Here is a 25,404-nt window from a genome sequence, read left to right on the forward strand (position 1 = left end):
GTCTCCCCCAAAGGCTCAGTGAAATTGCCAAGAAATCCTAATCCATTTCTGAGCAAGTGAGGGGCAGACATATGTCTGAGCCCCAGGTAAGGCTGTGCATCAAGTGAAATAAGCATACCAGCCACTATGGGCAGCTTAAAGCTCTCAGCCCCTCTGCCATGTGTGCAAGCACATCCTGGGGACAGTGTCATGCAGAGGTACTAGTCTAAATCTTGAAGCAGTATGATCCAGTGATGGGCCACTGCAGAATAACTGATATGCTAATGTCACTTTTGGGCTTGGATGCTACTTGGTGATCTTTCCACATTGCTTTGAAGCCTGGGACAGACACTACTGTAGTGTGGGTTTAATGGATGTCCCATTGAAGGGGACTGTTAGGCACTGTCCCATGCTTTTTTGGCTTAAGGCCGTGCACAGCCAGCCCTGGATCTTAGTTTTCTGCACTGTCTCTCTCTGTTGTCCTTGCCTGCCTCGTGGGCCCTGTTTTCATCCCACTTGTCTTCTCAATTGAATAAACACCTGAAATTGTTATTTCTCTGTATCCTTAGAGTACTCTGAGAGTGATTTTAAGGGAAATCTCCCCACCTACATTTATGTTTGACTTTCCATTGGGAAAACATATGGTACCCAAAACCCAACCCACTGTGCATCACTGCTGATGTATGAATGTATTGGAATTCTGCAAATCAACCACTAGTCCTGCTGTACTGGAGTCCTAGCTTCATAGTAAATGATGATTTTTTTATACACAGACGATCGCTGAACCGCAATATTTCACAATATTCAGCAATCCTGTGCTAGCATATTTTTCTGTGCTCCAACTCACCTGTCCCACAAATATGTTACCCGCAGCTACCATAGACTCAACAGGAGTTGTCCCCATGAAAATTTGCATTATCCAACCAACCTAAAATGATTAAAAAAGAAAAAAAAAACAAACCACATTGGTCTGCCTATTCCATTCACTTCTTGAATTAATCACGTCAATGTAAGGGTTCTGAGACACCTCACAGTATTCCCCAAGTTAACAATTTCATCTTCAAAATATGGCACATTCATTTAATAGTAGCATGTTGAAATATGCCAGAGGAGAAATAATTCAACAGAATTGAGAGTACCCCAGGCTCCTTCTGGGCACCAAATTGTTAAACTAAATTAATCAAAGCAGATATTTTGATGTGTCCTTATTGCTTGTGTACCTGTCCAAAGGGATTTGGATCATATGAAGGGAAAAAAATATGAAATTTAGATTAAGGCTAAAAATGCCTTGTAGAAATTTTAGCATGCTATTTCAGCTTGGTGAGGTTTGTGTGCTTATATAAGAATCCTGTGACTGAGAAGGACGAAGGGCTTTTTAAGGGTATGTTCAAATAAAGTTTAACTACCAGCATGTAGGCAGATCTTTTCCCTCATATAATAAGTTTATTGGGCGGACAAGGTAGAAAGTGGACTTTCTGTGGACTTGCTTTTAGCTTAGTGGACACTGGCACTGGGCCTAGAACCTGACAGAAATGAACGCTTAGACCATGAGGTGAGGAATCAGCCTCTGATCTTATTCTGGGGATCTGTGATAGGAAGGTATATACAATTGCTACTGCAATCCTTAGTAGAAAGCAGAAATCCACCATCTGTGAATTAACCTCCCTCCTGCATTTTGGAGGCTGGGAAAGGGCCAAGGAAGATCTAAGGAAGTGTGGCATCTGAGGAACGCTATGCTAGCCAGGCATATCTAACAATTACTATGACTTTTGCAATAAACCAGGTTTGGGGTGAGGAAAGCATGCTATGTGATGCCAATTAGGATTTTGCAATGGTAACATTTGGAACTATTTCCAGGTTAAAAATAAGGAACTGCTTTTCCTATATTGACACCTGAGCAGCTGGGTCAGGGCTAATGCTACAGTTCAGCTGCATGTGTTCAAGGGTCCAGTACTAGGCAAATGAGTACATACTGGTAAAAATTCATACCTTTCCAATGAGCCACTGCATGAATCCAAGATGATAAAGCATAGACATTACCGTGCTGAAGAAAACCACAATTGGCAGGACCTGATTTGGAGACACAAAACCATTAACAGTTCTTGAGTGATTTTCCTTTCCTTTATTCTGTAGGACATTTAATTTTTGAAAAAGAGGCTTACGTTTTGCTGGAATTAACTATGTTTTATGTATCTACATAGTTTTCTAACAGGACTGCAATAGTTTTGAAACTGTCTGGCTTAACATGATATGCATTAGTTTGTAGCCAAGCCATGTTTAAGTCAGCTCAAACACTTATTGGGCAATGGCATCTACAAAGGCTTGGATATGTACACCTGCAGACCTTGAAAACCACGAACCGAAATATATACAACAGGACTGTGGTGTAGAATTCAGAGCTCAACTTCTCTGTGTCAGTTTTTAAAAAACACAGTTTAGACTGCTATATAAGTAGAGGAGATTTTTATTGGCATTGTAGGTGACTTGATTTCACAGAATCAAAGCCAGATTCCTTAGAAAGCCCATACTGTGTAGCTGCCTTTTAATAACATGCTATAGTAAAATCTTCTTTTATTCTGTGCTATTTATAGCATTGATTATAATACCAATGTGGAGTATTCAAGGGCTCTGTAACTATACTCAGAGTCAGAATCTGCTTAAAACCAAATTCATGAGCATACACTTATTAAATACAAGAAGTGAATATAAGTCTCTTTCAGTGGAGACTGAAGGAAAAATGTTTTCCTTAAACATACAATTTTAAAGAACTGCATTAATGCCTAACCCACCATCTGATAGGTTATTAAATGTGTTGTTTTTTCATCCTGAGTAAAATTAATATCACTTGATTCTCAAGTATGTTAAATACATAGGATCTCATCATTTCTATGCTAGTATACAGGAAGAAAAATCCCCCCAAAAGGTCCAAAATTAAGCAGAGAGATTAGTTACAGTTAAAACAGTAACACTAACTCTAGTGGTACTAGCTTTTATGTGTGTTCTACTGAGGGCATAATGCATCATAAATAAAAGCAAGGAAAAGAATGAAAAAGAACAAGACTCTTTATTAGGTCAGACTTTTTCAGTAAATAAAATCTGTGCCTTATAGAGGAGAGTTAGTACTATGACCAATTTTCATAAAGGTTTTGAAACTCAATTTAGATGACCAGAGCCTTTCACTGAAAGGAGATAGTGCTTTGCCATTCAGTGACAGCAGAAAGTTTAGTAACACCTTTCTCCCCTGCCTTTTCTCTCCTGTCATTTCCCTTCCTTGCTCCTAGGAGTGTGCTAGGTTGAGAGGCACCTGGCTCACAGCCGACTCCATACCCTGGCACAAGTAGGGAATGCTGAGATGCCTACAGGGAGATGGGTCTGTAGAGGCATTGGGCAGATAGGTGATGGTCAGCTCTCTGTATTGCATGGTGAAAACCATAAGTGAGTGTCCTCCCGTCTTTCACTCCAAATGGATCAGAAGAGCTCTCAGGTATTACTATGGTTTGGTTTTTTAGCTGAAGGAGCAAGAAGACAATGTTCTGCCTATGCTGGGTGACAGCTGGCATGCTTTGGACTGTTTCTTATGAACATTCTTCTGAAAATACCTTAGATAGATAACATCTAAAACATGCTTTTCCATTTTTGTGGTTGCAGGCATTTCTGGATGAAACATTCATCTTTATAAAGCAGGGAATTTGTTTTCCAGTTGTGATTATTTTCGCCTTGACTGCATAAAGAAGTTGAGGACTATTTTATGACTAAATCCTCCTGCCTAAATCACTGATGACTTAATGTAGTACCTGTTACGCTATGTCTTCATCAGAAAAGCATAGCAACCGTTTAACAGGTAAGTAATTGTAATGATTTTTCACGTCCAGGCTAACTTTTATCTAAGACATAACAAAATCACGTAGAAAACACTGGCAAATTATCACTGTAAAATAAGGAGAATGTAAATAATGTAGTACTTGCAACGCATCGCTTTGCAGGGAGTTTTCAATTGCTTTGTCTGCAGAGATAAACGCAATGAAAAGCACTTCATATGAAACAACTAGTTCAACTGAAAAAGCGTAGAATTCTTTTACCAAAAGTCTCCCCACGGTGTTAATACACTGTGGTGTTATGTGAGTGATTTTGAAACTTGTGAGAGAGGAGAGAACAGCCTCAGGACAAATCTTCTGTCCCATGTCTACACGGAGGAGCCACAGGCCCTCTACCAGCCCTGCGAGGAGCTTCGCCTTTGCACTGGGCTCATGTGGGGTTGCTCACAGCATGTTGTGGGTGGGACAAGAGTGGGAAAACTGATAAGGCAGGAATGTCTCCTCCCACTCCTCATTCTCTCCGTTCCCCTGTTTCCAGTGCCAAAACCAGGGGAGCAGGTGGCACAGGGTCAATAACTTCAGAGGGCTCCCTCTGAGATTCTTGGGGTTGAGTAGCAGGGTGTGCATGTCCAGGCAACACCTCGATGGCGAAGTGCTGTGAAGGAGCTTGGGAGAGGGAGGTGAAAGCCCTGGTGGTGCTCCAGGGTCAAGCACCTGGCGAAGCACCCAGAGGCCACAGGGAGCCCAGGTTGGAAGCAGGTCTGGGGAGCATGGAAGCAACCCAGCCTTGCTGGAGCTGTGAGTATAGGATCTGGAGAGGTGAGGAGGGGAATGGACCATACAAACAGGGTGGGGGGCTAGGGGATTGGGGGCAACAGGCATATGTACATGGAGGCAGGACTTCAGAAAAAAGGAGGCATGGGGATGATCCAAGGAGTCTGAGAACAGCTTCCTTCTGTAATCATGCGGCTGTTGCACACCCTGTGTGTGTAAGAATATCTGCACAGCAGGGAGAGGTCATGGTGGAACATCAGCCTTAATTGGCAGTGTTTCCTTTGTTGGTTAAATGTGAAATATATTTGGAAATAAAAGGTCAAGAATACCCTTTGTTTTTTTGAAAAAACATGCACTGATTGCATGAAATTGCATTTAGGGAAAGAAAAGCTCTTAAAACTTATTCTTCTGTCACATGGACTCCCAGTTCCCTTTTTCTGCTGTACTGCCCTTATTCTCTGAGCGCAGGAGCCTGCCTCAAAATTGGGGTTCTCTGAACAGAGGGTGACAAAGAGGCTGTTTCCAATTTGCTTCTGCCATTAAAAAAAACAACTGTTTGATTTGGATATACACACACCGTTACAGCCTGTAGGTGGAGACAGTTGCCGACTCAGAAAGTGGGGAGAGAACTGCAAAAGGAAGTGTTACAGGGGAGTCAGATGGACCTCAGCTGTAGCAGAAGCCTGCTCCTCAAAAAGGGCTAGCGTGTTTCCATACGGGAGGAGTGAATGGATCCTGCAGTGTAATTATACCTGCATGGCTAAACTATTGCTATTGTATTGTATTGTATTGTATTATACTGTGGACAAACTTGAGTGGAACTTTAGTCTCCAATATGTGTAGGTCCTGATACCTACAACACACCTTGAAATAGTCAAGTTTTAACTGATGAATAAATTTAATGAGCACTCTGAAAAATCCCACAATATTTCAATGGAGAATTGGTATCAAAGGACTCTTTAGTATTACAATTATGTGGCCTACAGATGATGCAGTTAATGCTTCCCATAATACACCCTGTAAGAAAATAAACTCTTTAATTGGTATTTTTTATAAACAGGGTAATTTCATATTTATTATCAATTCTGCAATATTGACCTTACTAAAGAGCTGCTTTCTGGATCATGGTTATTCTTTATGCTATATGCAGGACAAGGAGTTAAAATTGTTGGCTGCTCACAACTCCTTTCCCATTTGTGGCTTATGTTCAGCTTTTTCCTTATGTTCCTTTAAGGGAGAAGTTGCTATTGATGTTTAAGGAACATCCTGGTTTCAGACACTCCTAAAGCAAAGCCTTTCTTAGGGAGCCATAATGCTCCTGGCATAGAAAGGAAATTACTGATATAACAGAAGTCTAATTCCCTGCTTGCTTGAAACTTTTGCCTTTTGTAGTCAACAGGATAGATGGCTTAGTACTAAGGGTTTTTTTCCCAACTACTTAAGTACTTGAGTGTACTAAAATCAAGAGAAATTTTTGTGTTCACTCACTCACTGGAGTTAGTAGTGGAGCTAAAATAGTATGGCTGTTAGTTTTAAGTGTGTGTTTTTACAGGAAAAACAATGCACATTAGCTTGTTTATGTGGGCAAGTGTTTTTTTCAGAACTCTGAAACTCTGCATCTGCATACACAAATACGCATTTAAAATAACACAGTTTATGCACGCAAATGCATGTATTTATCACTAATTACTGCTTCCAAGACAATGTGCTCAAAGGCTGTAGTGGGACTGGCCTGAACACCCAGTGGGTGCACACATCAGATGTGTCTGCTCTGGTAACTGTGCATCTAACTTGGCAGAAAACTGAGGTGTCCCTTTATACTGCTAAGGATGCAGTATGGGTACAATTGGGCTCTGGCAGTTTTCTCTAAAGACATACCCTAGCACTTGCCTACTCTTCTCAAGAGCTAAGCTGAGACTGAGAATTATCTCTTTTGGAGGGCGCTTTAAAATATCTCGGGGCAAGATTTGGACAGCTCAGTACTACATGCAAATATCGTAAATTATCAGAAAGACACAAAAAAGCACTTTTGACCATTTATACTCCAAATAAATGACAAGTGTTTGAAGACAGAATAGGCTGGCTGTCACTCAGTGATGCTCTTCCTATGGGAGGAGCAGATGGAGTATGTTTTGGTGTTGCTGTGTGCTTGTCTGCCACTTCGTTTACCACATATAGTCTGATAGCAAGACATATGCAGCTCTGAAAATCAACTCATGGGTTTTGTTTTCTTGTTTTTTGGTGTGAAAATAACCTACTTGTCCCTGTTATCCTCTTCTAAAAATTCCACGTCTTTTGCTAGCTTATCGCATAGAATAAGACTGACGGACATGTGCATAGACAGAAGCAAACTTTTGACTGTCTGGTCCCTAGTTATGGCTTTAGTCAGCAAAGCATTTTGCATCACCACAGAGCCATTAAAAATCACCTTGAAAAAATCATACTCATAAGGCATTCTGGAAAAACATGGGAAAAATATCATTGGGGGTGGGAATTAAACCATTTCACCCCCAGAATATGTAATTGTGCATGCAAATTGTCATTTGAGTGCTCAATGGAGTAAAGGTGAGAGGAGACTGGAAAGTCAAACAAAAGGTACAAAAATACTGCAATTAAAATATAATTTATATTTCTTGATGAAATACTTCATTGTTTTCCCTTCTAAGATGTTCTGACTATTCTTAGTAACAGCATATTTTATAGGTAAGGTTTTATTCTTAGATAGTGAAAGAATTAAGTGTGAAGAATACCCAGTTTGGAATATCACCTCCAGGAAAAAAAAAGATGATAAAAGGTGGGTAAGCCTATGGTCAGGTGCCTGAAATACCAGACAGAAGAATGGTCTTTAAGAAAGTCCTAGCACACTTCTCACAGTTGGGGTTTTTTTTGCTTTCTATGTTCTTGATTCCAGCCTAAGCAGGTACTATGGCATGGGCTATGTATGGGAGCAAAATCAGACAGGATGCTCGTGGGGGTTAGAGAGCACAGAGCACATAAGCTGTGTTCCAGTAGTTTCCCAACAAGATCTCCTAAGGGAAAGCTGGGAAATCTCCCTGGGATCTTATTAAAGTAAAAATAATGTAATGTAATTCTTCCTCCTTATGCATGGGCAGCTTCTACCTCTTCTACCTGGATAAGTATACACCTAGGATGTCCACTTCTACAGAGGCAGTGTCTGTGAGGCAGCGGTCTGCACAGCGCTTTAGGACAGAGCAGCGTAATATGGTATAGCACCTTTACTTGTGGAGAGGTAGAGAAGATAGGCTGGAGGTAGTATTTCTTTCAGTGACCATGTAGAAGCCTTTTAACCCATTCTGTGTAGAAACATACCCTAAAATCCTGTCTACTTGTAATATATGTTGTTACAATTAGACTAAATAAGTGTAATCTAACTCGGCGTAAGACAATAAATGAAGGTCTTTGTGTGAGGTTCCCAAATTTTCTGTTCAGTGTCACACAGTAAGGAATAGTTTACTTACCTGATTTCTCTGGTGACTAGACTGGTATCAAAGGACATATAATGAATTTATTTCCCAGCCATACTGTTCCTTTTTCTGTTGTCAGTCTGCCACATACAGTATACATAAAACCTGTCTTACCTTAAAAGCAAAGAAATGGTCCGTATATTTCTCACCAAACACAAACTTAGCACCTGTGTCAGAATACTCCAGAAAAGTCTAGGGACAGAAAGCAAAGAAAGTCAGCCATAAGCTCTGGGTCCCTGCCAAAAACTAAGCAAATATTGCTAGTTTTCTTGCAGAGATCTGGTGAGGTGCAAGGAGCTTGTGCTGTGCGTTGTATGGGTCTAGGTTTCACTGTGTCTTGCTGAAATGAGAGTCTTTGCTCTGCTCTGCCAAGAGCGCAGGCTGCTTCAGAGTATGTAGATAACCAGCAAGGGCATAAGGCACATTTTTGTGCTGTGCCCAACAAGATAAAGGCCAAAAACCATACTAAAAGAAGATAAATTTTTTTTTAATCCTGGTCCTCTGGTGCATTTCTACACTCCCTCTTACGCAAATAAGTGCAATTAAAGACACAGTTTAAAATGGAGCTTTACTGGCTGAAGTAATGAGTTTTGAAAAGAGTAACCCAAAGCTAGTCTAATAGAATCTTCTACTTTTTAATTCTGATATGGTGGATAATTTTTATTCTCCTGATGCCAACATATGCAATTGATGATACAGTTTAAAATGGAGACGTAATAGCTGGAGTTATGACAGGAGTGACTGTAAGCCATATGGAGCTAACAAAAGAGGGCACCAGACCCACTTCAGTCAGAGACGAAGGGCTAGACTGAGAACCTGGTGACAAAACCCAGGTGACTCCCACTGCTTGTAGATTAGCAGCAACAGAAGTCAGACCTGTGCCTTCAATCCCGCGCAGAGACAGTACATTCTGCACTGTCTTGTTTTAAATGTGCTTAATTATCTCTACTGTGAAGAACAGCTGTGTGAATAGTATCCCTGGGGTGAAAAGACTGAATGTCATTCAGTGGGTACTTGCTGATCTACATTTTGAATTTCTCTAATCTATTACTTTCCAGTAATGGACGTTTTTAAAAAAACTTTGTGCCTGGAGACTGCCTACAGGGGCAGTTATGGATGGATCCTGTCCACCCTCTAGAGATCCTTTGCTGCTCGCAGGGAGCTGGTTTGCCAGCTCCCAGCTGTGGATTTTGACACCTGTAGAACAGAATCATAGAATCATTTATGTTGGAAAGGACCTTTAAGATCATTGAGTCCAACCTTTAACCTAGCACTACCAAGTCCAGCAATAAACCGTGTCATTAAGTGCCACATCTACACATCTTTTAAATACCTCCAGGGATGCTGACTCCACCACTTCCCCGGGCAGCCTGTTCCAAGGCTTGACAACCCTTTTGGTGAAGACATTTTTCCTAATATCCAATCTAAACCTGCCCTGTTGCAACTTGAAGCAGTTTCCTCTCATCCTATCACTTGTTACTTGGGAGAAGAGACCAAGCCCCACCTCGCTACAACCTCTTTTCAGGTTGTTGTAGAGAGCGATAAAGTCTCCCCTCAGCCTCCTTTTCTCCAGGCTAAACAATCCCAGTTCCCTCAGCCACTCGCTGTAAGACTTGTGCTCTAGACCCTTCACCTGTAGTTTAATTCAGTTTCTTTTATGTTGTGAGAACTATGAAATGCTCCTGGGGCCAGGACTGTGACTACTCTGAAGATAACAGTGGTTCTGCCTTGCTAAATCCCAAGGTTTTTCAGCAAGGATTTCAGGTTTATTGCAAGGATGCTTTGGAGTTGGGCGAGGACTAAGAGTTTTTATGAGTGCCCTGGTACAATAGCAGTCTTGTTTTTGGAGGGTGCAGTTATTATTTCAGCCCAAGGATGGTAAAACCATTAAGAAACAGGGTCACTCTGGTCATTAGTCATCAGCCTGTCCCACATGGTCTTGTATTAACCGGACAAAAAAGAAATGAGAAGGTATTCAGACTACCTGAATTGAGGTAGTCAATTACCTTTCTGAGAACCCAGTTTTTCTCAAGAGGGAAAAACATCCAGGGCAAACAGACCCTTGAACTGCCTGTCTGTCTCAAGACAGAAAATGATATAAAAAATAAATTTTTTGCCAGTAGCTCACCTGGACCTGGTTGCCTAGCCAGTTAAACACATCAAACCCCACTTTGGTCCTTAGAATAAGGATCCCAAGAATAAACTGCATTCCTATTCCTGAAAATACTGGTCTCCAAGCAACCTAGACGGATAGAAAAAGAAAAATAAAGAAACCACTTGTTATTTAAATAAATATTAGTTCACTTTCAGTGTTTGTTAAAATAATGTAAGGGGATTTTCTGACTATACTGCAGGATAGGGGCAGCTGCCAAAAACAGTTGTAGGGAACTTGGGGCGTGAGTCATTTCTCCTAATTTGAGAGCTCTGCACTGTGGATGTCTCCATCTGAGCTAGCTGCCGAAAGCCTGGCTAGGTAAGTACGGACAGGCCCATTTCACCATCACAGGCTGCACGTAACCAAAGTAGCAGGAGAAGGAGGGACAGTCCTTCCTGTGCTACAGTTTATACATGGAATAGACAAACTTGAGGGCAGATGACATGATATTATTTTGTTTTAACTGAAATGGAAAATTAGAAAAAAAGCAACTGAGCATGCAGATTCTCCACATATCTGGACCGGGAATAAGGAGACTTGCCACAGTTTTTTCTGTGTGATTGGGTAATATGAACTCTATTTCTGTTTGCCAGCTTTAAAGAGCTTTGATACTTGAGAACTACTCACAGATATTGCGATTCATATGGAATAAGACAGTTGTAGGGAAAACTGTGTCTACCTGTGACCAGTCCCTCCACGCTACACTGCAGCTTTCTGCTCTGCTGCCTCAGAATACATCTTTGTTTTGTGAAAATTGAATCTGATTATTTACAAAGCAAAGAGCTGAGATGGCACTCTCTAATTTATTCAGATGATATTTGAATAACACAAGCCAATTAGGTGTAATGAGGACCCATGGGAGAGCACAAAGCATTTGGAGTACATGAATTTTCACCTCAGTTGGAGACAGCAGTAGTTTGCAAATGATGGGGAGTGGCAGGTCCATTAGTCCTTGCTGAGGGAACATTTTTCTGTTAAGAAAGTCTCAGCACTGTTGCACGAGTGTTGAGAAAGCATTGGTGAAACTTGGTGACCTGGACGATGGATTAATATATGACTGATGAAAGCATGTGCTGTATGCTAGGCATGCACACAGGAGTAAAAGCTGGGGTGGGAGTTATGGTGGCTGAAGTAAACCCTTCGTAGTATCACAGCAGTACAGAGTGGACATCTCAGCTAGGAAATTAAAATAAATGACATTGATAAGCCTATGGGAGTGGGTTAGTGAAAAGTGAGGTCCTCAGCTTGTTCTCAGTGGCTGCATTTGCAGTGGGAATCAAATTTGTGAGAGATTAAGAGCTACACGAGGGAAGTACATCTCCAGTTCCATTTGCTTTGTGTTGATACGATGACAGCGTCCTCAAATAAGGGTCTACAATGTCCTAAGGACTGCGGTAAGCCTCCTGTTGGTGGAAAGCATGGAGCAGGCCTGCCTTAGCTTGCGCTGATGCTCGAGGACCAAATGTGTTCCAATCTGCATCAGGGCTGGAACAAAGGATGGGAGTGGCCTCCCAAAATAGTGAGAGCCAGATGATGGTACAGCCCCACACATGTTCTCCAAGATGTCACAGCAAAATGACTTTCCTCAGAAATCAAATACATCACTGGGTTTTTGGAAGCCTAAATTTTGTTATTCATGGGTTTTCTGTTACTCTTACTGAACTTGGTGCTAGGTTAGGGCAATAGCTTTTGAGACGAACAAAAACCCACAAAAGACCCAACGTGGACTAAATACTCACTCTGGTTGGGTATTTGGAAAAGATAAACATCAAGAGAACATACAACACAAGCCCACCAAAGGAGATCAGCTGGTGGGATCCCTGTTTTGCTGTGTCAAAGATGAGCCAACAGATGATAGTTATGATAAGAGCTGCACACAACACCCTAGGAAAAAAAAAAAGTATCAGGCATGACATCCTGAAGACAACCAGATATTTCTCCCCCTTCCCATAACAATTACATCTCTGTTTGTGAATGAATTCTCTGAGCAACGTATTAAGCTGAAATACGTAGCTCTACACAAGCAGGAACCTGCCTTTGTTGATGCAACTCTGACAACAACGTCTCTTGGTGGCATCCAGAAGAAGCATTCTCCAATCATGTCCCCAAAGTCAGAGTATGAGGGAAACTCAGTAAAGCATTACTGACTCCTGTCTGGGTGTTATTTCTATTAAATTAAGTGTGAGAAGATACCCTCCTTTCTCACTCCATCCTCCGTTTCCTTTCCTGTCTTCTTTTTTGAATCTTTTCTTAGTTCTGGGCAAGACAGGCTGTGGTTTTTATGAATTGTGTTGTGCTGTTTAAATGGTGGGCCTATGAAACACACACTATTGAGAAGCAGGTTACAAATTCTTTATTCCTTTGTAACCTGCTGTAGTCTGCTTAGAAAAATAACTTAATCACAGCAATTTTGACTATCTCAGAAACAATGACAAGAGCCATGTGTACACCTGTGTTCAGTGTTTCTGTCGTCCCACCTATCACAGAACCATGTTCAGCTTGCATATTGAAGGTAATTATCACAACAGCAACCTGAGAGGCAAGGAAATCATAGAATCATAGAATTGTTAGGGTTGGAAGGGACCTTAAAGATCATCTAGTTCCAACCTCCCTGCCATGGACAGGGACATCTCCCACTAGATCAGGTTGCTCAGAGCCCCTCCAGCCTGGCCTTAAAAACTTCCAGGGATGGGGCTTCCACCACCTCTCTGGGCAACCTGTTCCAGTGTCTCACCACCCTCATGGTGAAGAACTTCTTCCTAAAGTCCAGTCTGAATCTTCCCATCTCTAGTTTTAATCCATTCCCTCTAGTCCTACCATTACCCGACATCCTAAAAAGTCCCTCACCAGCTTTCTTGTAGGCCCCCTTAAGATACTGGTAGGCCACTATAAGGTCTCCTCGGAGCCTTCTTTTCTCCAGACTGAACAAGCCGAACTTTCTCAGTCTGTCTTCATAGGAGAGGCGCTCCAGCCCTCTGATCATCCTCATGGCCCTTCTCTGGACACATTCCAGCACGTCCATATCTCTCTTGTAGTAGGGCCTCCAGAAATGGACACAGTACTCCAGGTGGGGTCTCACAAGAGTGGAGTAGAGGGGGAGAATCACCTCCCTCGACCTGCTGACCACGCTTCTCCTGATGCAGCCCAGGATACGATTAGCTTTCTGGGCTGCTAATAGTCATTACAGAGGGGAAAACTAAACATAGTCCCGGTTCTTTGATGTTGCCTGTGTTGAACAGTTGTTTAGCTTCCACTGATTTCAGTGATACCTAGATACCTAAATTCCATTTTTAGACCTGGATCAAAAATATTGCAGGCCAGCTACACAAAACGGCTTGGCCATTGCAATGCTGAATAACACTGCCTACACTTGAGAGACTTTCTGTCTCTTAGTGGAACCTGTGACTTACAGTTAAGCACTTAATCTGTGATATGTACGGTTTAAGGATTGCAGCCCAGGTAATACAGCACTTACTGCCCCTGGCTTGTTCCACCTGTTTATCAGGGCTTTCCTGTTTTGTTTGCTCCTTCCCCCAAAGGGCTGCCAGGTTGTCTAACGGAGGTGCCTGTGTATGACTGCTCTCTGATGTGGCTCCTGAGCAGAATGACCTCAATCTTTATAGCACCTTTCTTAGAAATTCCTGCTTCTGTGGCAAAGTCAATTAAAAACCTTAATAATAAGTTGGGACATTTTCCTGAACCCAGAATGACTCCTCCTTAGACCTCTTTCTCTCTCAGATAGAAGGTGACCTAGCTGAGATAGAAGGCAGCTGGCCAATTTCCTTTTCCTTTTTAATGAGATTTCATTTGGTCGTTTCTTTGGTCTCTGAGCTTCCTTTGGCTCCCCATTTTCCCAGGAATAACTTAAATATTCCTGATAAATACTCAGGAATACTTGGAATAAACATGTACCAGATCTAAGCATCTACAATTCATCTACGAGATCAATGTCTACCATCCCAAATGAGGTTGTATGATCTTATTATGACACCAAATGTGCCTGGCATGTTTTGATTCCCAAAGCCAAGTAAAAATTGCTATGGGGATATGTGAACAAGTAATGTCTAGACAACACACTTCAGACTTCAGCAGTTTGCATATATTGGAGTTAAGGTTTTTATGAATCTCACAGCTTTCTGAACAAGTGACAATGAGGCACTTTCTGGCTTGCAGTATGAATGCAGAATCACAGAATCATAGAATTGTTATGGTTAGAAGGGACCTTAAAGATCATCTAGTTCCAACCCCCCTGCCATGGGCAGGGACACCTCCCACTAGACCAGGCTGCTCAAAGGCCCATCTAGCCTGGCCTTGAACACTTCCAGGGAAGAGGGATCCACAACTTCTCTGGGCAACCTGTTCCAGTGCCTCACCATCTTCACAGTAAAAAATTTCTTCCTAATATCTAATCTAAATCTACACTCCTTCACATTAAAACCGTTACCCCTCATCCTATTGCTACACCCCCTCATAAAAAGTCCCTCCCCATCTTTCCTGTAGGCCTCCTTCAGGTACTGGAAGGCTGCTATAAGGTCTCCCCAGAGCTTTCTCTTCTCCAGGCTCAACAACCCCAGCTCTCTCAGCCTGTCCTCATAGGAGAGGTACTCCAGTCCTCTGGTCATCTTTGTGACCCTCCTCTGGACCCATTCCAGCAGGTCCATGTCCTTCTTGTGCCACAACTCACCTGAAGTCTGTAGACATATTCTCTTGCAAGCAGAAACTTGTTCTGTCTCAATTTGAGGAATTTTTTTTACACTTTCTGTCAAGATTTTTGATACATAGCTACTGTATTGCAATCTTAAAGGTGTGTCTGACATATATGAACTGGAAAATATTAAATTAGTCTGTGTGTATTCTTTGGTCTTATTGCAATTTTATGATTGATCCATCTCCCTGTGCTTATTGGGGTGTAAGCTGAAATAAAACTATAGGGATAAAACGACTAATGCTTTGTCCTTCTGCATAAATAGGAAGTAATCCATACTTACCATCTCATCCAAAACCACTGTTTCTCCAGATACCTTTCTCCAAGGGAAAAGAATGCAGCAATTCTGTCTTCATACTTAGCTATTAAAAAATCCCAGCAGATGAAGAAGATGGCTATGACAGTGATGATAAAGAGTGGCAAGGCTCTCTGAAAATTCAAGCTACAGGCTGCAATAACTACTGCCAAGTACGCTGTCACAGAAACAAGAATATACATGTCAGTCAGGTTGGTCTTTTTAAAAGCAGAATCAAATCTTAAATTTGAAGGATGTGGTTAAAGTCAGGACTATGTTTATCTTTTAAGTGCTTTTCCAACTTGGCCTAAATACTGAAAAATTTTACTTTCACAGTGTTGTTACTTTTGATAAGCTTACTGATATGATACGTTGCTTTCATCCTGTCAAAGCAGGTTATATACTTTGGCCAAGACAAGTTCATATCAAACATGTTAATCACTTGAGAAAATTAAACCCATCTACAGAACTGCTTTTTCCTGTGTAAAAACTGTGAATTAAGAACCATGGGCCTGGTTCCTTCCTTCACAGGAGGATGAGTTTATCCAATAAAACTAGAAGAAACAGAAACATTTGTCAATTGCCTGATTTGATGGCCCTCTCAAGTAATTGGGAAGCTTAAAAGTAGCTTACTTTGTAAAGTAGCTGTGACATGATTTGACATTTGGCAGGTTCATTGCTAATACGCTCTGGACAATGAAACATTCAGTTCTTCAAAATAATAATCTGATTCTGCCTATGGCAAATAAGGAAGAAGAATTACTGTTTTGTGTAAAGCAAGTTGTTTTTTATGGAATTAACATATGAGATCCTGACATATCCTTAGAACTCTCTTGCTTTCTTGAGCCAGGATATGTCTGTTCTATGACAAAACAAGACAAGATGATGATAGGAGGGCAGGATATTCATCATGCAAGAGGCCCTTTTATAACCACTTTATGGTATGCTGATGCCTATCACACAGACATATTTTAGGTCTAGATGTTCTCGGTGTTCAGGTAGGAGGATCTCAAAAAGAAACTTGATGAAGTGGACAGAGGCAAACCAACCTACTGGATAATTAGCAAAGGGACAAAGAAGAATATCTGAATGACTTTGCAGTGCATGCTGACACAAACCACAGCAAATCTCTAGCAAACAATTAAACCTCTAGCAAACATTTGCTGTGAATATTGAGTGATATGGGTCAGAACAGAAAACTTCCATTTCGGTCCAAGTCGGAGCCTGACTCTTTATGTGATTTTGTGGTTTTGGGCAAGTTCCTAAAACTGTAATTTAATAGGCCTCTTGGATGGGGTAGATAATAGAGTAAACACAAAGACTGAACTACTACATTTATCCAACTGTAATTGCTAGTCAGAGTTGAAACATGCTGGAGGAGCAATGTAGCAATATCTGTACTTTTGTTACATCTGGGAACAAGCAGAAGTTTTGTGATCTGGAGCTTTCTCTGGGACTAAATTCAGTTTTACCTCATTTCAAATGCATTCTTTAAGACAGTCAAGAGTTATTCTGTTAGATAGAAGACAGGGACAGTCTGTAATCTCATATAGGTAAATAAATAATGCTTCAGCAACGCTGGCTGCAAGATACTGTACCTGTTATTAAAATTCCATAGATCACATAGCGAATTCTGGTCTTATGTTTCTTGCAAAAGCCACAGACTTTATCATATTTCCTTTCTAAATGCCTAGGAAAATGCGAAAAACCAAACAGAACAGAAACTTCAGCTGTAGATAAAAAAGAAGAGCAATTTGCATAGGAAGATCAGGTTAAATTGATCAAAATTTCTCCACTGGAGTATGCTGCACTTGGTAAGGGTCAAATTAGGATCCCAAAGTGCCAAAGAAAATCATGCTGATGTCTGCAAAGCTTTGGCAGAGCAACTTCTTTGGTTTGGTGTTGGACGAGCAAAAAAGCAAATCCGGCGGCTGTCTAAGGGGCCAATCCACCAATCATCTAACGGACTGAAGTTAGCAGGCCAGTTCTGCTAGCCTCTGAAGTACACCTCTTCCATGAGGGGATCTGTTAACAAGGTTAGTGCAAGCTGGGTAGGTAGTTAAAGATTCATTGCCCATTACCAGACCCACAGATTTTTAATACAGGCAGCCCAGCATTGCTATGTGGAGGTGTAGTGTTGCTGTAGTCATGAAGGGCTAAGATTGCATTTGTGTGTGAAAAATAACCAACGTTCATCTAAAACCTTATTACACTGTGCATAGATGTTTCTGGATATTCTGGATAAACTCCTGAAAGGAGGTTGTAATGAGGTGGGTGTTGATCTCTTTTCCCAAGGAACAAGTGATAGGACGAGAGGAAAGGGCCTCAAGTTCCACCAGGGGAGGTTTAGATTGGATTGTCAAGCACTGGAACAGGCTGCCCAGAGAAGTGGTTGAGTTACCATCCCTGGAGGTATTTAAAGGACATGTAGATGTGGCACTTAGGGGCATGGCTTAGTGGGACTTGGCAGTGTTAAGTTTACGGCTGGACTTGATGATCTTAAAGGTCTTTTCCAACCTAAATGATTCTATGATTTGAAAATTTGGTTGTTAATTACCTTAATTTTTCATCTAAGACTAATCAGTTCATGGAAGCTAAAGCAATCTGTTGTATTTGAATGTTCTGTTCTAGTACCTATTCTTCCAATTATTACATACTTTATTTCATTTCTTTTCTCACCTCATTAAGGGTAACACAGTGATTTTATGAGGGAGGCTGAAATGTAGGGAAATAGCAGTTAAAGGAGTTAAATCAACATAGATTTCCGAAGTTAAGTGTGCTGGTGATGTGGATGTATTTCAGTTACAAAAGCTGTAGGTAATAAACATCCTTGTATTGTGCAACCTGAACAAGAAATCACAAGAAAAGCTGTGTTTCTCTAAAGTGGTACCTCACACCCTACAGTCTATAAAGGCAATGTTATATTTAGAGATGCTAATTATCTGTACTCATTTGGAAACTAGATGCAGCCGGAGTCAGATGCACGCCAAAATTCAGTATGGATACCCTTCTTTTCTGCACTAAAAAAAAAATAATAATCAATTCACGTAAAAGAAATTGGAGGGAAACAATGAATATTAACTTAATTCATACCAGCATTGAGAACAGCAGAGCAGGAACATGCTCCTTCACTAGTACAAAGAGTAACAGGGTCTCTGAGAAATCTTGATTGCTTTTGATACTTCAATTTTAGTTCTGGGAATTCCTGTTGCCTCACAAATCATAGCTCTTGGGCTTTTTTTCCTTGTTAGAACATTAGGTTATCTATCCAACCTCAGCAGAGAGATTGGATACAACACGAAAAGAAAGAAAAGGAAAAATGAGAGACAGATGCACGAATAAGCTGGAGTGACTTTATCAAATTTACGGTTTATCCATCAATCAAAAAAAAAGGAAAAAATATTACCTACTATCTGTTATTGCTTCTTATGTGTCCTTTGGGATTTAAAATCATTATTCTAAGATTACAATTCCTTGTAATCTATTCTTTGCTCTAACACCTCTCTCTCCTTTGTTAATTTATTAATTTAGGTGGTTATCACTTTGGTAGCAGGGTATCTTAAATGTTTAGGCATATATGTTATCAATATGCAGCTCAGTTCCAAAAGGTGGCAGAAAAAAACATCTTTCTTATAAAATCTGATTAATTTGCGAAGGAAAAATTATTTTCTAAAAGCTGTCCCTATAGGCTTAAAGTGCAGCATGTTGCTAATGGCTTTTACTTAACCAAAGATGTTGAAAAAGCAAATATCACTTCAGCACACTTAAAGGAGAGCTTTTAATATAAAATATTTGTATATGCCAAAACTATTCTTGCTTGCATTTTGCAACTCAGAAATCCTTTTTCTGGTCTGCATGTACTCTATAAGTGAATATTAACACCTTGCATATGGTGAATTCTTGTTATCGACAGACTGATCTTTCGAAAGGGTTGTGTCTCCGATCAAGGCTATTCAGTACTATGTGTTGAAAGAAATTGATGATGCATTCAAAATTAAGACATGCTTTGAGAATGCCCATTTTGAGCAGATACAAGGAAGACATTAGATCACATCAGTGCCTGCTTTTAGGAGCTAATTTACAAAAAAATAACTTGGTATAGGTACCATTGCCCTTGTCAGATGTTCAACATAAAATCTAGACAAAGTACAAAACCAAGTGCAAAACTGAAGAACATAGAACAAGCCGTAGCCTGAATATAATCAGAACAGAGCTAAGTGCTCTTCAGCTTCCAGCCTACGATGAGCTTTCACTGCCCGAGGCAACAGTGTCTACTGCTGATGGAAGAATAAGGGGACCCTGGGAACAGAAAGCCCTGTGACTTAAATCTTACTTATCCCTCAGCTCTCCATGGGAGTACAAATAAATAAGAGACATACGGGCCTCATCTCTGCCGCAATTCAACCCATCTCTGTGGAGAGATGCCTCTTGTCCAGTGACTCCTGTGGGCCCAGGTTTGAGGGGGAGAGACTCTGCTAACCTTGTGCAGCCATTTGGGTGCCAACAGTTGCCTGTGCAATTGATTAGCTTACTTCTGGGTAAAGCTGGATACCTGCCACTGGAGGGGCTTATCAAACTTGGATGTATGACCTATCAAATCTCAGCTTTTGTTTTTGCTAGACAATACCCTAAGTGTTTCAAACAAGAAAGTGTTTCATGTTATGCACTGCTAAAGGATTGACAAATCTCCAAAAAACAGAGAGGAGAAATGAGAAACTATTTAAGTGACTTCTAAGTAGTTTTGCTAGATTTTTGAAGCAATATTTTAATATGATGTCATCAATAAAACTGATCATATTAACAAGTCTTTAATTTCTGTATGTATAAGTTGAAAGCATAATTAAAATCTTCACAACTACTACTGTATATAAGAGTATCAGTTGTACAGGAATGAGATCTTTCCAAGTATTCAAATTTGGGTGAGACAAACTCCTATTTGAGATAACCAGTAGGCGAGTTGCTAGAATCGAGTGATAGAAAGACAGGTTCAAAGCTGAAATGTTGTGCTGTATAACAGAATGAAGTCATAGAAATCAGGGAAAAAATACAGTATGATTTCTGGGAAGGTTTATATGAAGATTCAATAGAAAAGAGAAATATTAAGACATTAAAATATAATTTTAGGTATTGTATGTTAATTTTTTAAATGTCTTATACAGGGTTTATAGTTTTTGCCAAAAACCCCCTAATCCTCAAGTAAAATGTAGATGTGTGTTTTCACTGTGTGGTCACATGCCACCAGTGCTAACAAAGTGTAAAAATTCTGCCCCATCAAAATGGCTTTTTTTACAGCTATTCTGTTCTTATTTTGCACTGGGGTAAATAGCTATGCAAACTGAAGGACAATAGTGAACCTTTAACTTCCTACAAGAGATCATTGCTTAAGACCTCTCTTTAAAAATGATTCTTATGGAAATATTGAAAAAGTAGTTAATGTACAAAAAGAAAAAACACTGCTTCTAAAGCAAGGCTTTAGAAGGGTAGTTCCACAATCACACATGTCAGTTGACAGATACAATAATTTTAAATACAATGTGTTTCTGTATTACACAATTTGCCAGGCAAGACTAGGGTCTGTGTAGCATAGGGGTGTGCCAGTGAAATTTAGAGCTGTCACTCCAGAAGCATAAACACTGGCAGCTTATTGCTTAAGCCAAGATGAAATGAACGGAAAACTTACTCATCCAAAAGACATTACCCTTTCAAGCGTGGTTGCTCATCATCTACTGAGTCACATTTGTTTTCACTCTCAATATTGATGTATTCATCCTCCTGGAAAACAGATCGGGTGCCGAGGCTGTGAGAGGGGTGCATGCTTGTTAAGAAAGGTGTGAAAAAACAGATCCCCGCTGGCAGATGGCTGAAGCAGTCTCAAGACTTTCCCACCTGCACTGAGCACATGGCTCCAGCTCTCCTGTCTGCCACCAACGCTGTGATCGTATCAGGCAAACCCTGTGGTTAGACCGTGGCTGTGAACTTTCCCAAGCCATTCACATCAGTTTGAAAGGGGAAATAAAGGGTGGGGGGGGAAATACCAGTGTTACTTAGAATTGAAGAGTGCCCCATAGAGGCATACACACCGCTGCATACACACCGAAAAGTGCCAGCTGCAGGTAGGAAAGCTAGAGCTGCTAATTAGCCAGCTTGCCCAGCACCTCCTGTTGACGACCCCCTGCTTTTCTTGCTTTTCTCCTTGCAGAACAGGCAACAGGTAACAATACTCTAAAGAGAGCTTCTGTCACAGAAACTTGAAATTTGGCCAGACAGCACACTTTCATCAGGAAAGCACCTTTTTGCTTCCTGACTCCACATAAACCCAGCGGCATTAAAGCTTTTGGAACAACTGCCAGCTGGCCTCTGCCATGTTCAAGGACGGTCCTTGAGCCAGCTGGTGGCAGCACAGCCCCCTGGAATTGCACCCATGGAGGGCTGCTGTGCCCACCCCGGCCCTGTCTGGAGGGGCAGCGGGGGAGCCCCTGTCCCAGGGGTATGTACCTCCGTGATCATGGCGGGACCCATGGCAGGAGTTGCCGGCAGCTGTTGTGTTCAACGTCAGCAGCATAACCGCAGGAGGCCCGGGCGCCATGCTGGAGCCTCTTCCTTCTACGCCATGGTGGGGCGGTGTGGCCCTCAGGTGTCTGTCCAGGACCACGGTGAAGGTAGGCAGTGTTTTCCTGAGATGGTGGTCGTGTCCTACCATCTCAAGTGCAGCCAGCCCGCCCTGCCCAGACACTTGGAACGGTGGCAGGCTGCAGGTGAGTTTTCGTTTTCTTTTTGCATCGCTATTATCTGTGCTAACTGCTTCCCCCAAGCTGCTGTGTGAGGCAAGGCCCACCATAGGCCTTACCCTGGCCCCTGCCTTCAGTCCGGCTTTCCTGCTGCAGCTGCCACCGAAAGTCTTGGAAAGCCCTCGATCAGTTCCTAGTGAGAGACCTGAACCAGCTCAAAGGCAAAATTAAAATGGTGCGGAGGAATATGTATGTGGAAGCCGCTATTCATTCCCTTAGGAGGAAGCTCAGCGTGACACAGACAGGAGTCTCTCCGTCCTCTTGGTGGTAGTTTTTGGAAGGGGAGTGATGGTGGTGGGAGTTGTGTGGCTCTGTGGAGCTGCACTGTAATTTATAGCCACATTTTTGCTGAACTCCATTTCTTTCTCTCTTTGGTCTTGACTGTGAAATAAAGCAAACCTGAAAAATGCAGATGCTGCTGCCTACTAGGTTGCTATTATTTTTAGTAACTATGACCATTCTTCCCAGTGGCTGTAGGAGGTGGGCTTCTCACCTGATGGACACTGAGTGCTGATAGTACCGAAATATCATTTATTCCTGGGCTTAAATTTGGGGTATATTGCATGCCAGTGCTTCTAGCAGATTTTTGAGCCTACACTATAAATCAGGAGAGTCCAGCCTTCTGGGTCATAGAGCTATGCTTCCACATTTGGAAGCAGCTGTGCTCCCTGGGGCACCATGTCCTTTCTCCTCGTCAAGGCTTGAAGCTCACTTCCCACACCTCCTGACTCCATTCCCACCACCATCCCCAGCACCCCTGCTTCATATGCTCTCCAGGCCAGTGCTCCTTCATCGCTTTCCCCCATGCCACAGCATCCTCCGCAGGCAAGGAGCTTCCCTGGATCACTGACAGCCTGGGCTCTGGCTCTTTGAATTTGTGAAAGATACTGTTTGTCTTGAGAATATAACCTACTTTTTCTTTTGAGTGTTGCAACATAAAAAGCATCAGTCCACATCTTTTCACTTTGTCTATAATGTATTTAAATATGCTTAGAATATTATTATGTCACTATTTTATTGTCACAAATGCTTTCCTAACTCTACATTAAAAAGTGTTAAGAAAATCAGAATTCAAAGATCACTTTGTGTCTAACTGTGCAGATACACAAGGATAGGAGAGAATGGATCCAAACATCTTTTCTTTTTTTTCATGGCTGGACATGATATCAGATCTGTCTCTTGGTGAGTGTTGGCCCTCCCGGAGGCTAACCCAAAGGCTATGTGGAACGTATGGACTGCTGCCAGCAGAGGCACAGCAAACTCCATACTCTGCAGAGCCCCAAAATAAACTCTTCTGCCTCTACAGTGTGCCTGAGAAGGTGTCAGTGTCAGTATATGTATCTCTATTACACTTGTGCAAAGTAGTGGCTGAACGTTTTCAGCTGAACCTTTTCAGTGTAGAATTAATTTCTTTAATTAAAATCAAGCTTTCATGGACTGCCACTATTTTTCTCCACTTTTAAACAGTTTCCACCAGTTCTGAAACTCCTTTTTGTTTTGACATTTTCCTTTTTGATGGCTTTTTTGAATAGGAAGGTATAGGTGTTGTCTACACCTTCTTCTCCTGGGATCTCAGATCCCATTCTGGTTCCCAGGAGTGTATATCAGAACAGTCTGAGTGATCCTTTTCATCACTGTAAATCTAGAGTCACTTCAACTTTGAGGGCAGATGCATTTCTTTGGCAGCACGCCTTTGCTGCCTCTGATCACATCCAAAAACCATTGGAAGATAGAAAATAACATTCACAGCATCAGAAAACCTCTGTTTCTTATGTGCTGCTCAAGTAACATTACCAAACTTGGTAAGTAGATATGATTACAATGCAGGAAAGTACTGGAAGCTTTTAATTGAACTTTCAGAGTAGCAGATTATTTCTGGAGTGTGGATATGAAAATATTAATATGTGACACTTAGTAAAATATCTGTGGGGTGTTTTTAACCTTACTCTCATGTCTTCATAGTGAGCTACTCACTATGTGGGCTTAAAAAAATGTACAGTCAAAAGAAGCCAAAACTGATGTGCTTATTATGAAGTCATATGTACTGTATTCTCCTCTTCTTTCTCTGGTCAGTCATACATCAGAGCTGTTTCCTCCAGTTTGTGTTTGTCTGAAATTTTCCCAGTTTTGGATGAGCAGGTGTTTAATAATATGCCTTGTCTGATGGAAATATTGTGTAACTAAACCCAGTGTTTCCAGATTATCTTTTCCAGCTTCTCAGGAGAAAATGCTTCCATATCAACTTCTTATCCGCAGTATTCCATCTGATCACCATTTCTGATGCCTCTTTAGTACCTTGCATGAAGCCATTATGACATTAGAAAACACTTTTCTGAATCCTACATGTCCTGTCAATTTTCTGTGCTTTTTCTCCTTAATGCATTTCTGAGAACAGAACTCGCTTTCCCGTCAGTTTATGAATTTTAAATCAGTTCAGGTTTTGTTAAAATATCTGTCTTGGATGTATTATCACAGACAATTACTGACATTGAATTAGAGGTTTATGAATTTACATAAGGTTATTCAAAAGAAAAAAAAAAAGAAAAAACATACCTGATTAATATGTACAGTTTTCTTATTTTGTGAATTCTTGGTTCTCTCTGAATTGTCTCTGAGACCTTTTGGGTTTATAACATCCACACCTTCGTTGTCGTTCTAGGGCATGACAAGACCAGAAATTCTATCAGTTCAAATCAAAAGCTGAAAGCCTTTCTTCTGTGCAGTAAGAACTGATTTATACTCTGATGCCTGTGCTTCCATGTTTTACATTATTACTACAGGGGAGCCTGAAACTCGGTGTACAGAGCTCAGGTGTTCAAGTCCCTGCATTATTACACAATGCTGTCTGTTACAGATGGTGCTCAACTAATGTGAATCTGCTGTTCTCTTGATTCAAACTCACATGTCCTCCCAGTGCTGCCCCTTGCCTCAAGTTTACAAAGATGCAGCCCTTCTCCCTACCAACAGCAAAATGGTCTATTTGAGCCTTCCCTGGATTGCTAGTACATTTACTCCATCTAGTAATGCATACGCAGTAAATGCATGTTTTTTAAAAATACGTACTTTAATTGCTCTTGGAATAAAACGCTCAATATCTTTAAAGGAAGCAGTTAGCTTTACTACCTTAATTCTCTATGGTATACCTTTTATCAGACTGTATTGAGAGTTGAAGACAGCCATAACCGGCTCCCCTATTTCTACATTATCATTTTTTTCTATTCTGAAGCTGAATTTTCTTGTTTCTTAATATTTTGAAGCATACATTATTTCTTTTTAATGATCCTTGAAAAGCTGGTTCTTATTTTGGTTTCATAAGAAAGCAGCTTAACCAAAATGTCAGATATCTTATATCTGCAAATGATATAAATGTCTTATATTTCAGTGGTTTCTCATGGCAGCAGTTACAGT

General features: G+C 41.1%; 1 protein-coding gene across 1 annotated transcript in view; it reads right to left on the bottom strand.

The window, feature by feature from the left end:
• Nucleotides 1–25,404, bottom strand: part of SLC28A3 (solute carrier family 28 member 3) — a 45,816-nt gene that overhangs the window by 12,664 nt on the left and 7,748 nt on the right. The window contains exons 2-10 of the mRNA XM_074569719.1: nt 24,550–24,651; nt 20,907–20,980; nt 16,807–16,898; nt 15,197–15,386; nt 11,948–12,092; nt 10,182–10,295; nt 8,168–8,245; nt 1,969–2,049; nt 827–907 (exon numbers count right to left, since the gene is read on the bottom strand). Of these exons, the coding sequence (XP_074425820.1) occupies nt 827–907; nt 1,969–2,049; nt 8,168–8,245; nt 10,182–10,295; nt 11,948–12,092; nt 15,197–15,386; nt 16,807–16,898; nt 20,907–20,980; nt 24,550–24,651 (957 nt within the window). The remainder of the gene's footprint in view (nt 1–826; nt 908–1,968; nt 2,050–8,167; nt 8,246–10,181; nt 10,296–11,947; nt 12,093–15,196; nt 15,387–16,806; nt 16,899–20,906; nt 20,981–24,549; nt 24,652–25,404) is intronic.

Source organism: Larus michahellis, chromosome Z, assembly GCF_964199755.1.
Source record: "Larus michahellis chromosome Z, bLarMic1.1, whole genome shotgun sequence".
Classification (NCBI taxonomy): domain Eukaryota; kingdom Metazoa; phylum Chordata; class Aves; order Charadriiformes; family Laridae; genus Larus; species Larus michahellis.